Source organism: Sinocyclocheilus grahami, unplaced genomic scaffold, assembly GCF_001515645.1.
Source record: "Sinocyclocheilus grahami isolate Dianchi unplaced genomic scaffold, SAMN03320097.WGS_v1.1 scaffold1830.1, whole genome shotgun sequence".
Taxonomy (NCBI): Eukaryota; Metazoa; Chordata; class Actinopteri; order Cypriniformes; family Cyprinidae; genus Sinocyclocheilus; species Sinocyclocheilus grahami.
The window spans coordinates 52,420-65,682 of record NW_015507009.1 but is presented as its reverse complement, the minus strand read 5'-3'; the positions used below and the strand labels follow the sequence as shown (position 1 = coordinate 65,682).

The 13,263-nt window shown below is 36.4% G+C and overlaps 1 protein-coding gene across 1 annotated transcript in view; it reads right to left on the bottom strand.

The window, feature by feature from the left end:
• Window positions 1–3,753, bottom strand: part of LOC107572896 (tripartite motif-containing protein 35-like) — a 21,226-nt gene extending 17,473 nt beyond the window's left edge. The window contains exon 1 of the mRNA XM_016259325.1: window positions 3,358–3,753. Coding sequence (XP_016114811.1) covers window positions 3,358–3,753 — 396 coding nt within the window. The remainder of the gene's footprint in view (window positions 1–3,357) is intronic.
• Window positions 3,754–13,263: the final 9,510 nt, after the last annotated feature.

Here is a 13,263-nt window from a genome sequence, read left to right as displayed (position 1 = left end):
GTCACTACCTGCGTCACTGAACTTGCGACACAAACACAAAAGAACCGCTAGATTTAAATCAGCACAGCCAGCGAAGGATCGAACGCAACTGTTTTGAACGAGCACACCTTTTTTTAACAACCAAAAAGTGGCTGTTCTCCCTGTTGAGGAAGAACAGACGTTCCTCTCGTTGATAGCAGAGGAGCGGATCCAGCCAGAGCTTGATGGGTCGACGCGGAATAAAAACGTTTTTCAGGAGTCACGGCAATAGAGGCGGCGCAACTATAACGACATGTGAATAATCCCGCCCACTCTAAAGCGATACTAAACTGCAGTGGAAACGCAAACCGAGACGTGCCGTACTGAGCCGTTCCGAGGCGAGTCGTACCACGCAGTGGAAAAAGCGCCATAAGATGTCAAAACTCCAGCAGCGGGGCAGCAGCAGCAGAACAATAAAAACGTTTTTCAGGAGTCACGGCAATAGAGGCGGCACAACTATAACGACATGTGAATAATCCCGCCCACTCTAAAGCGGTACTAAACTGCAGTGGAAACGCAAACCGAGCCGTGCCGTACTGAGCCGTTCCGAGGCGAGTCGTACCACGCAGTGGAAAAAGCACCATAAGATGTCCAAACTCCAGCAGCGGGGCAGCAGCAGCAGAACAAAATTCCCAGGTCAGTTTTAGCACCAGCTTGAATTAATTAGAATAGCTCAGATCGAGATGACTCGGTCAGAACGAAATCCCCATAAAATGAAACAATAGTTAGCAATAAAACTGTTAAAACTAATAAAACAGGGTCGGCGAGCAGCGGCAAACAATGCGCACAGCGTTCACTCAACCAAAAGAAATGCACAAGTGAACTCGAACTAAGTAATGCGCTAGACAGGAGTGCGTTTCCCAAAAGCATAGTTAGCCAACTATGGTCGCAAGTTCTGTCGTTAACAACATAGTTCAACGTTTCAGTGTTTCCCGAAACCATAGTTCAAACGAACATTCGCAAACAGCGCCGCAAACTTGCGTGGTTGGAACTACAGCTCTCGACCTGTGGTTAGAAGCATTGATTTATAAATTATGCTTTTGGGCACAATAAGCAAGCTAACATGCAATACAATCTATATCTTTCATTCTATTTAAATATATACATTTTAATCGATCAATTTTAGCGCGTCCTCAATAAGCGCCGTTTTTGAAGAGTGCGCATGTGCATAAATGCCTAAGGGAACCCTGGAGTATGACGTAAGAGGAAACCCGCAATGAATCAAACATCAAGTAAAGCAAAATGAGAGGGAACAAAACATAGTAAATTAGTCATCAGGTGCCATGTTCAATACAGCAGCATCTCAGAGATCTCGAATCAATTCATTAGCAGCAGTTATTACTCCACCACATGCGTGTGACATCATTAACAACGGCCTTAAATCGTTGAACTAATGGGGTTCAAACGACGGAGATGTCAAAGTGTACTTTGTGACAAGGTGTACTTTGTGAAATAATTGCCTAATATAGTATTAACTCCTTTATTTTGTAAGATATTGCACAGCACCAAGATTAAACTTAAACCTCCTCATCTGAGCTCCTCAGCCTTCTGTCATGGTGATGGTCACCACTCCTCAGTGTTAAAAAATATCTGAGATGACCAATCAAATCAAAGTAGGCAGGCTTTATGTTCACAGAAGCTGCATAGCGCAAATTTCAACGCGACGCTTCAGTTAGCGGGTGTGAGATAAGAATTAGCCAAACATTTCATATCTGACAGCTGTTTTATGATAGAAACTTTAAATGACTGACAAAAATAATCAGGAATGTAAACAAACCTGTCTATTTTCACCATTTGAATTGACTCGATTCATGTAATGTGATTCGTAACTGCCAATGTAAAGGAACAAGGAACAAGAAACAATAACAAAGCCGTTTTCATCATCTATTAGGCATATGATTAATAATGAATGGGCACATACTGTGAATTTACTAAACATAATTACGTAGCTTTGGTAGCCTTTAGTAAAGTAACTTGTTTTATTAAAACGATTCATAAAAGATATAAATATCAGTCGACCATTTGTTTATTTTCTTCACTGACAAAGATGAAAATGAAAATCCTACCAATCAAAGTAGAGCTGGTATTGACAAATAATATATTTGCCCACTGACATAGTTTTAAATTGTTATACAAATGTTTGCCCTTCAAACAGTTCCTCTTAATTATTAGGGCTGTCAAAATGGCTAAAAAACTAAATACGAATGTTATACTTAAATATTAATATACTTAATATTATTAGTATTTGAGTTATATTCAAATTTAAAAGACATAATTTCAGTTAGGTGGAAAAAGCTTTTGTCTCCTGTGGCTACAAAAGGGGGCAGTGAATTTGAATAAAATGTTTGCATTTGAATGTGGATTTTATTTTAAATTAGACAAATATTCGCAATTCTAATTGTAATTTTATAGCCCTACCACACATGCAGTTCAGTGCAGAACAAAGATTCCGTAACATTATTTTACAGTAGCTAATGATCTCATTATAATATGACAGACTTGCCCTGCACATGTTGCAGTTCACTGTATTTTCCTTTTCCAAGTGATTCCAATAATATTTCAAGCAATTAAAAACCATCATGGCGAACAGTGCGCATCGGAAGTGTCTCTGCAGGAAATAATGCATTATTTATCGGTGTGACGAGAGGGGCGGGGCCGAGAGCCATGGGAGCGGAGCGAGGCCAGTGGAGTAATGATAATGAGCGCCACCTGCGCCACTCACTGGTCTTGAGTCCCACGGAGGAGCTCTGGAAGAATAAAAGGAGGCGTGTCGACAGTGAATGACGAGAGAAGACCAGGCCTGGATTTTAAGTTGTTGTTTTATGTGGCAGTGGTCCATGAGGGGCTACCGCTTTTACTTTCATTTTGTGTTTATTTATTTATTAAAGTTTTACGTTTAAATGGTCACCGGTTCCCGCCTCCTTCTTCCCGATTTACGAACTTTGTTACAGTCGGCTTTAAGATATTGGCCAAATTCTCTTATCGGTTTGATATGATAACAGAAAAACGAACATTTATCGGCTGATACCATTCTGTTGGCCGATATATTGTGCATCCCTAGATCATATAATGCAGTGCAAAAGTATTTGCCTGATTTTCTCCTGTTTTTGTGTACACCTCATGCTAAATTGATTCAGAAATTAAAACCTGCCATGGAACAAAAGGCAACCTGAGCAAACATAAAGCACAGTTTGTGAATGACAATGTTATTTATTAAAGCAAGCAAGTTATCCAATACCAACTGGGCCTGCATGAAAATGTATTTGCCCCTGTCGTTACTAATGCTGTGTTCCAGACAACTCGAAATTTGTTTCCCCCTTGAAAAGTAATTTCTCTTACCTTATATGATGGAACAACTTCACTGATGGGCCTGACTGTGTGATTGACGTGTTTCTGTGAAATAAAGCACTCTACACACACCGGCTGCTTGTCTTCCAGACAGAAGAGTTTGAGTTTCTCACTGTGTAAACTGCAGATCTCCTCAGATCCTGATGAACGGCTCTCATTTCTCTCCTTCAGGAACAACTCACACAAGTTCTTTAACACAAGATTATATGGTGGTTCTTCTCTTGAGGACCTTCTCCTGCAGACAGGACACTCCGGAGTATCCTTGGTTCTCCAGAACTGTTGAAGACACTCTTTACAGAAACTGTGACTACATGATAAAAGAACAGGAGCCTTGAAAATTTCATGACACACGGGACAAGAAATATCATCTTCATATAGTGAAGCCATTTTCTATCTAAGCTCTTATAATCTGAACTTTCACTTTCTGAACGATGGTTTCAAAAATGAATAATAACAAAAATCACAAAGATCTGTCGTCACCAACAAACTTCTCCAAAATTCTTATTTAAAGCATTTTTCTTCGTTCTTCATTGATCGCTGATTCTTTTTTGCTTTTGTCAGTAGAGAAATCCGTACAACAGAAAGGAAAAATAATACGTCAGTCTTTTTCTGGCAAGTGTTGTGAGAGGAGTTTCTGGTCACCTTTGGGTGTATTTAAACAGGTCAGACAAGAACGTCAGGATTTGTTCAGGTACATTTTTTAACTAATAGTATTCAAAATGAACTTGCATTGAAATGTTAAAATATAATGATATAAAACCTTGGATAAAATACAAAAGAACAATGATAATAAACAAATATTAATAATAAACAAAAACTTAAATGTGTTATATTTATTGCTCTTTATTGTTGGTGAGTGTTTGAAGCTCACATAATTTCTTCAGTGTCTGTCATTATCAAATCTTCTTTGTTCGTATGTTTATCATGCTGACTGTCAGTGTTTGGAGACGCGAAGAGGTATGAAACAGATCAGAGTAAAAGAATAAACAAGAGAAATGGAGATGTGACAAAAGTCTGTTCTCTCAGGCATTGTCAGCACCTTTATTAATACGCATTTAGTAATTCCTGCAATCTGACGACTGGAGCTGAAATGAAGGTAAATGTGATTGATGACATGAGCTCTTGAGATTTAATGACTGAGCTGAGATCAGTCTCACCTGAAGATCCTTTTACACAGCAAACACATCAAGACCAGAAGAAAATAAAAACACAACTGATCTATTTAAGTGATACAATATAAAATCAGCTTAAATTGTCAGCCTCCACATGATCTACTAGTCATAATGATTTCAGAATACATCTGAATAACTCAAATATAACATTTTATTTGTCAGGTAAAAATGTATCGTGCCAATTACATAATTAAACAATGAGAATCCAATTCAGAATTAAATTCAGTTCCAATTCATATAAATACATAACATCAATTGCTCAAAGATGAATCTAAGAGTGAGAGATGCACACCTGACAGCAGAGAGACACACAGCAGCATGTGAGAGTTCTAGTGCAGAGCTCCAGAGACTCACACACACACACACACACTGTGGTGGTTTTCTGGTTACAGAATCCCAAATGACTATAATGCCACTTTGCTTACACCCAAATCCGTGTATCATTCGGTCATTCGTTTTTTGATTTAATATTGAAAGTAGAAAAATTAGAAAACTGATCCTGATTTTCGTTTTTTTTTTTTCAATCAGCAGAAAGGGGCGTTTAATTCCCGCCCACATGTAGAAATTGAATATTCAAGCTGTTTATTAATTTTTCCACCTATGAACGAAAAACTAAAATTTAAGCTGAATTCTCGTTTTTCGTTTTTTGGAAAAAAACTAAAAAACTAAAAAGGAGCCGTTTTCTCATTTTTATACTTTCAATATTAAATAAAAAAATGAATGATCGAATGATACACGGATTTACCCAGACCAGAACAAACAAATCTTGAAATCAGTTGTAACAACATAAAAGACCTTTTGGTTTGTTAGGATCCTGTGACCCAGAGTCAGACTTGGCCGGAGCCCACCTCTCAGCAGCAGAACAGAATTCTTCTAATTGTTTCAATCTTCATTTCAATCTTTCTCATTGTCACAGTTCAAGGCAGAGGCACGAGGTAAGAGTGCAAACAGGATAGTTTATTGACAACAGCAGGGGAAGAAGACAGATGGCAGGTAAGTCAGAAGATAATGATAGTTCTTGGGTTCTTAGCTCTGGGTAATGGTTTGATTGATCCTTTGCAGGAGTCCGGGGAACGAATGAGGTCGGCGAGGGACAGGATCTCTGGAAAACTCTGGGAACTGGAGCCCTCCTGGAACTGTGAAGCGCTTACGAGGAGCTGGCACTGGGGGGGTGCTCTGGAGGAGCAGGCACAGCAAGACGCTTTCGAGGAGCTGGCACTGGAGTCACCAAGATTATATTAGCTAGCTCCCTAACATGTATTAGCATAGTAAATGAAAAGAACTAAAAACTCCTGGAGTAAAGCAGCAAAATGTCCTTTCTACCCTTCCCGCAGTCCAAAACGTTCTCACTTTTTAATGCTCAGGTTACCCCTTTAGAGTCAGTTTTTTGACATGCAAGGTACTCCATTTGCCTTCAGTTGTATGCCTTGTGTGTCAGATCAAGATTTATTGCATTCATTTGTAAAAATAAAAATAATTTTATATACATTTATGCTTTCATATATAGTCCTCCGCCGTGACGTCCCGCTCAGCTATTGGACTGATTTCACATGTGATTCAGAGCGTGGGTCACTGAAGGCGTTCCCCTAGCGTTCTCGACGCAGCGTCTCGTTCCCTCGAGGAACCAGGGCTACATACGTAACCCGAGACGATTTCAACCGGTGTCTGCAGAGTTAAGAATTACATGAATGTGTAGCATTTTGTTCAAATAGAGATATTTGTGAATACAAATGTTATAGTTTGTATTAAAGTATCATAATTTGTGCAGGTAGCGATTAAAATGTGCATTTGTGGATCAGGCGACACGTGTGCATTCATTCACATCTCTTCTGAGTCGATTCTATTTGATTCATTTGAATTTTGAGACATTCATTCCGCCCTTTTAGCCCAATCCACACACAGCTGAGACACAGAAAATCAGCCACCACTAGATGGCACTAGCACCACTCACATGTGCGCATTACATTGAGTACGGTTTCATGAATGTTACATTGTGTTTTCTTTGTTTCTTTTTGGTTTGGCTTTTTGGTTTGGTTTGAACTTGTTCTAACTTAACTTGTCTTAAGACCCAGAATAGCTTATATTAATTTTGCCAAACAAGAACTTCATGGCGGTACCTGAATTCTGTAATTCAATGGCACCTTGTCAGTTATTCCTTCCTTGTCACAAATATGTCTCTATTTGAACAAAATTCTGCACATTCATGTAATTCTTAACTCTGCAGACACCGGTTGAAAAGCATTTGTTTCAGTGTAGTGAGCACATTTGTGAATTTTTCAAATCGTGTATGAATTGCACTGGGCCTTGTTCGTTGGTAGTTGTGTGTGTGGGGGACGTGAAATGCTGTAAACTGCGAAAATGAAGTCTCAAAGTCCAAATGAACCGAACAAGATCGACTCGAACTAGACATCAATTAATGTACGCGTGTCACCTGATCCACGTATGCACAGATTCCTTTTTACATGAGCAATTTATGATATATTAATGCAGAACAGAACATTTTTATTCACAAACATGTTTGTATTTGTACAAATCGCTGCACATCATCAGATCATTTAATCCCGAATTCCACAGACTCAAATTGAAAGGCATTTGTTTGTGGTTAGTAAGACACATGTATAAAATGTATGCAGTGCATGGATAATTGTGCGTGCATCTATTAATCATTTTGAGTCTAATATCATCCCATACTCTCTTGGCAATGTGATGGGCATGGAGAAACTCACCATCTTGATCAATGGCCAGAACCGTTGCACCTCGAGTAAGCAGCACCTCAACCACAGTGGCAAGACCATTTCTTGATTACACTGTCAAGACTAAATGATTCAGGATTTATTACCGAATGTCAAACTCGGCAATGATCACTTTAGTACACGTGGTAGGCAATAATATAAAATAATCATATAAAAAAATTTAAAAACTGGCCAGCGGGCCAAATCAGATGGCAGGCCACCGGGAATTCTCCTGGTGCTCCCGATGGCCAGTCCGGGTCCAACTCTCTAAACATTAGGCCACGACTGCCCTACTAAAATACAATATTATACAGGTATGTTGCCCAGTTGGGCCCCATTCAGGTTCTATATGAGATTCATATGGGCTAATTCATGTAGGGTATAGGAAATTATGATCCGCACTCACAAGAGCAATCTTCTTTTTTCTTTTATTTTACATTCATCACTGATGGGAAAAGACACAAACGTTTTGGCACAAAGTCTTCCTCAGAGTGTAAAGCAATTCAATCCCTCCACCCACTTTTCAATTCACTAATTATATTGACATCATCATTCATTAGCCAATGTTCAATTACCACAATCATTAAACCATTTCCATTTAAATCCTGGACAATTTACATACATATATATACTGTATATATATTCAATACACAACGTCACATCCACTATAATACACCTCACAATATACCCGTGACTAAAACAATAGTTATTTAAGATCACATATTTATCACTATTATACAAACCTATAGTTTATCCTATCAATCATCAATATCTACTCCACCAATTAACTTTAAATTGTATAACAATGGAAAATTCTATAATTAAGAACATCAGAAATACATCGTCATAAACAATCATTGTTTTTCACACTGTAAATACTCAATTTATTATATACAATATTAAAAATGAATACGACCAACCATAGTTCATTAAAGAAAGAAAGAAAGAAAGATCTAATTCCTCATTCATGCCATTTGGGTTCAGTGATTTAAGTTTATGAATCCAAAATGCTTCTCGTTTCAATAGTTATTTATTTATATTACCTCCTCTACGTGACCCAAAACCTTCCTCTATTCCTATACATTCCAATTGCTTAATGTCATGTCCCAATTCGTTAAAATGTCTCGCTACTGGAGAGGTTATGTATTGTCATCGTATACTAGATTTATGTGCATTAATTCGTCATTTCAACTGCTGGCAAAGATTTTCCTATATATATCTTTTGACAGGGACATTTTAACATATAGATCACATTACGAGTTGAACAGGTAATACAAGATGTGATTTTAAAACATTTCCGTGTTACTGGACATATAAACTCTTTACACTTGACCAAATTCCTGCAGGCGGCACAGTTTCTACACGGGAAACAGCCTTGTATATAAGCAAACTTTTTCCTCCTTACTACATCCGAGTTTACCATCATATCTGATTGATTTCGTGATCTTTTAAAAGTGAATAATGGGCGATATTGAAATTTCTTTATTTAAAATGTTTATGAATAATTGATTTTATTATATTACTATGCTCATTGTATGTCAAGGAACAATTTACTGAAAATTTTCTTTGTTTTTTAATGGGCTTATCTATTTTCAAAAGATCATGTCTATTCAATTTATTAACCTTATCTAATGCATTATTTAACCAGCTTTGTGGATACCCTTTAGAACGAAATCGTTGAAATAGCAATTTTACTTGTTCATCAAATTCATGTGTAGTACTACAATTACGTTTTAATCTATACAATTGACTAATCGGTAAACTATGTTTAAAAGGAGCTGGATGATAACTGTCAATGGATAATATTGTGTTTTTATCCGTTGATTTTCTAAATACCGTTGTACGTAATGACTCATTGATCTTGGTTACTTTAACATCTAAAAAACTGATCCTATCACAACTTTTTTCCATTGTAAATTTGATTGATGGAATTTTCGAATTAATGAAAGATACAAATAATTCTAATTCCTGTTCAGAACCTGACCAAATCATAAAACTTAATATTTGGCTGAAATGGATTGTTATTATAGACATGATCTTGTTCAAATTTACCCATAAATAAATTCGCATCATTTGGTGCTATTGGAGTGCCCATTGCTGTACCTTGTACTTGCAAATAGAAATCTCTCTCAAATAAAAAAATAGTTATTGGTTAAAACTAATGTTGTAAGGTCCACTATAAATTGTGATGGTACTCTGCTGTCATCATCTTTACAGTAAAATTTTAGTGCATCCAAGCCTACTTCATGAGGTATATTAATTTCAGGTAAAGTGTATAACACCAGAATCCTACACTCTAAAAAATGCTGGGTTAAATACAACCCAATTACTGGGTTTGTCCCTATTTTACCCAGCACTGGGTTGTATTTAACCCAGCATTTTTTAGAATGTAGGATATTCATTTTTTTAATATTTTAATTCTTGTTCATTAATCCATTTCCTATCTAATCCTATTTGTAAAACTTGGTCAATTAGTTTTTTATTATAACATTTCTCATCATGTTACATCCCTTTTATATTCTCAACGTATGTATTAGTATTCATAACCACAATCCCTCCACCTTTATCTGCTCATTGAATAGTCAAAGTTGGATCATTTATTAATGCTGATAAAACTTCTCTTTGCACTCTTGTTAAATTTCTTTTTTTGTACAATTCATCACTAGTAATTGTCAATCATCACACAATAATTTTCCCACATCATTTTCTACAAGTCTACAGAAAGTACTCACTGAATGATTATGAACTACTGGTGTGAAAGTACTTTTCGGTTTAAATTGTTGTACATATGGAGTTACATTCACATTCGAATTAAAAAAACTTCTCAGTTTCACATTTCTAAAAAACTTAAACAATTCAATACAATATTGTCTTGTTCATTCTTGGTGGAGTAGATATTGATGATTGATAGGATAAACTATAGGTTTGTATAATAGTGATAAATATGTGATCCTAAATAACTATTGTTTTAGTCACGGGTATATTGTGAGGTGTACTAGTGGATGTGACATTTTGTATTGGATATATATATATATATATGTTTGTAAATTGTCCAGGATTTAAATGGAAATGGTTTAATGATTGTGGTAATTGAACATTGGCTAATGAATGATGATGTCAATATAATTAGTGAATTGAAAAGTGGGTGGAGGGATTGAATTGCTTTACACACTGAGGAAGGCTTTGAGCCAAAACGTTTGTGTCTTTTCCCATCAGTGACGAATGTAAAATAAAAGAAAAAAGAAGATTGCTCTTGTGAGTGCGGATCATAATTTCCTATACTAAGTAACTCAACAGATTGACGCACCAAAATAAAAAGATCAAGTGACGCAAGAGCGCAGTGCAAACGACGTTGTTAAACTAATTCATATAGGGCCCACGTGGAACCAGCAGACAAACACTACTAGGGCCCATATTTATAGCCCATATTGGGGGCCCGCCAAGCCGAGGGGAACTTTTAATTGAAAGGAAGAAATGAATTTCCCTTGTCCGACAGCTTATCTGAATTCTCAGCCTGAGTCCGACTGGAGCCCGTGTCTTTTTTCTCTCTCTCTCTTCCTCATTACACAGCTGCTGTTACAGCCATTAAAATAGTTCAGTTTCGGTTTTTAATGGCAAAGTGGTCATATTTACTTTTTGTTTCTTTATTAAGCTAATTTAGAAATATGTTTGGAACATTTTATGTTTGTTAAATTCAAGTTTTTGTTTTTTAAAGGAACAACCAAGCGGCAGAGGCAGACAGTGAGTTGAGCATATGTTTAATCAATTTAGTCTTCTCAAACCAGCACGACGACTTGCCTAAAATAAAATCTATAGACATAAAACACTTCATGCATTTCACAGTATTCATTTAAACATTTAACCTAGATAAATGAGCGCTGCTAGGCGCATATCCAATCGTTTGTGCGGAGAGTGGAAGCTAAAGCGCGCTCTGCAGGACATGGAGGCACCAGCGCCATCACTTGCATTTTATTTTTAATAACAGCGGAAACTTAAAAATACGCCGTCATTTTTGCTCATAAAGGTAAGACTATACCTCATTCGAAACTGCAAAGTCTACTTTTATTTGTGTGCACTCACAATATCAACAAAATCTTGTGTTTTTGTAAAATAAGGAAAACAAACACTTTCTGATGCGTTTTCTGTCATCTCTGTCTTGAGCAGAACTGAAATTCAGCGAATACTTGTCTTAACGACATGATAAATATATCTATACAATGCATTAAATTACTATTTTAAAATGAAATAATTCAAATCGAAAACAAAAATTCTTTCATTATGTAATCCGTAAAGATGCATTTCTCTCTAAAAGCATGAACAATGAGGAGATGGCAGTCAGGTTCGTCAAATTCATCTTTGCTGACACTGACTCAGAAAACACTAGTTTATTAACAAATAATTAAACTATCCCTCACTACTTTTTTACTTTTTTGTTTGTTTTTTATTTATTTTGTTTGTTTGTTTTTTGGACCACTGTGCCAAAATTGTGTTTGCATTCAGTAGCTACAAATAGCCTACGGCAGCATTTTAGTGCCACGTTGAAAAATAACCAAATAAATAAGATTAACATCATTATAGTTTAGTTCATTATATAAAGTCAAAATTACGATAATAAAATCATGTTATATTGCGTGATTTTCTTTATCATTTACCAGTCAATATGTAACTGAGACAAGATGATTTCCCTTAATGACAAAAAAAAGCAGGATTACCTTAATGCTGGGAAGACCTCAAGTTATTTTTTTCTACATTAGCCAATCATGTATCTAACTATAGGCGCCGATTTATGTTTCTGCCGGCGGGTGCTCAAACCCCATATATAGCCGATATATAACGCATTTTCACCACTGTTTCCACGACTAAATAATAACTGGGCTAAGTTATCACACACATACGCAACACATTTTATATTTTCTAATATTTCATTCTCATTAATCAGTTATTAATACTGGGTGTGAGTATACTCCGTTGATAAATTTACTACACAAAATGTATCTTGCGAAGTGAAACGCACAGACTGCAAATACATTATTTAGTAATACACACATTCTTTCTATGGGGCTGCGCTTCACTAAATCCAGTGATTTAATAAATGGCTGTTTACAATAAACACTTATGCGCGCGTACACAGGACACGGTTTGAGGAGCGCAGGGCCATGGGCTCTATATGATCTATATGTGAGAGCAAGCCCGCTGCAAGCCGAAAGATTCCTGCTGGCGCTCTCTCCTATTACAATAATGCACTCTCGACAGTTACCATTAAAATAACGCCAACAATGCTTCAAATGAACTATGAAACCGAGAATAAAGTCATACAAGCTGCAATGTGTTATTGGTTCATGAACGGAGACTATCTGGTGTTTTTCCGTGCGTGCTCGAGGGATCGGCGCCTGTGCTGACAGCAGGATATGAATGATTTGCTTTGTGTGTGAGACTGACACATGCTCACATCACTTATTTTGGCAAAGGATCTGCTTAAGGTATGAAATATGTCAAACATATTCATTTAAATACAGGTTGACCGTGAACCGTGAGCCACTGGTGTTACTGTGTTTTTTTTTTCTGTCACATTAAATAAAATGTGTCACGTGTGACATGACAATTATTTTACATCCATTGAATTCTGCTACACTCGAGTTAAAGGATTGCAGCATTACTTGTTTATAACTGTTATTACAAATATTTTCATTGTTATAGCAAATACATGGCTGCACAAATGAACTAACACCATTCAGTCACACTTTTAAAAAACCTGATTAAAATAAAGAAAACATAATCTCCTTATTTTTTTTGCATTATCGTTATTTTTCTGTAACTCTGACTATATATGCTGAAAAAAAGAGAAATAATATTTCATGAAAACCTTTAATATTGCCAAAGAAGTAAGGTAACACCAGTGACAAAATGTGGTCTTTAAATAAATGCACAAAAAGATAAAAAAATAAAACATAAAATCATTAAGCTGTCATTTATGTGTATTCATAAAGTCAAAA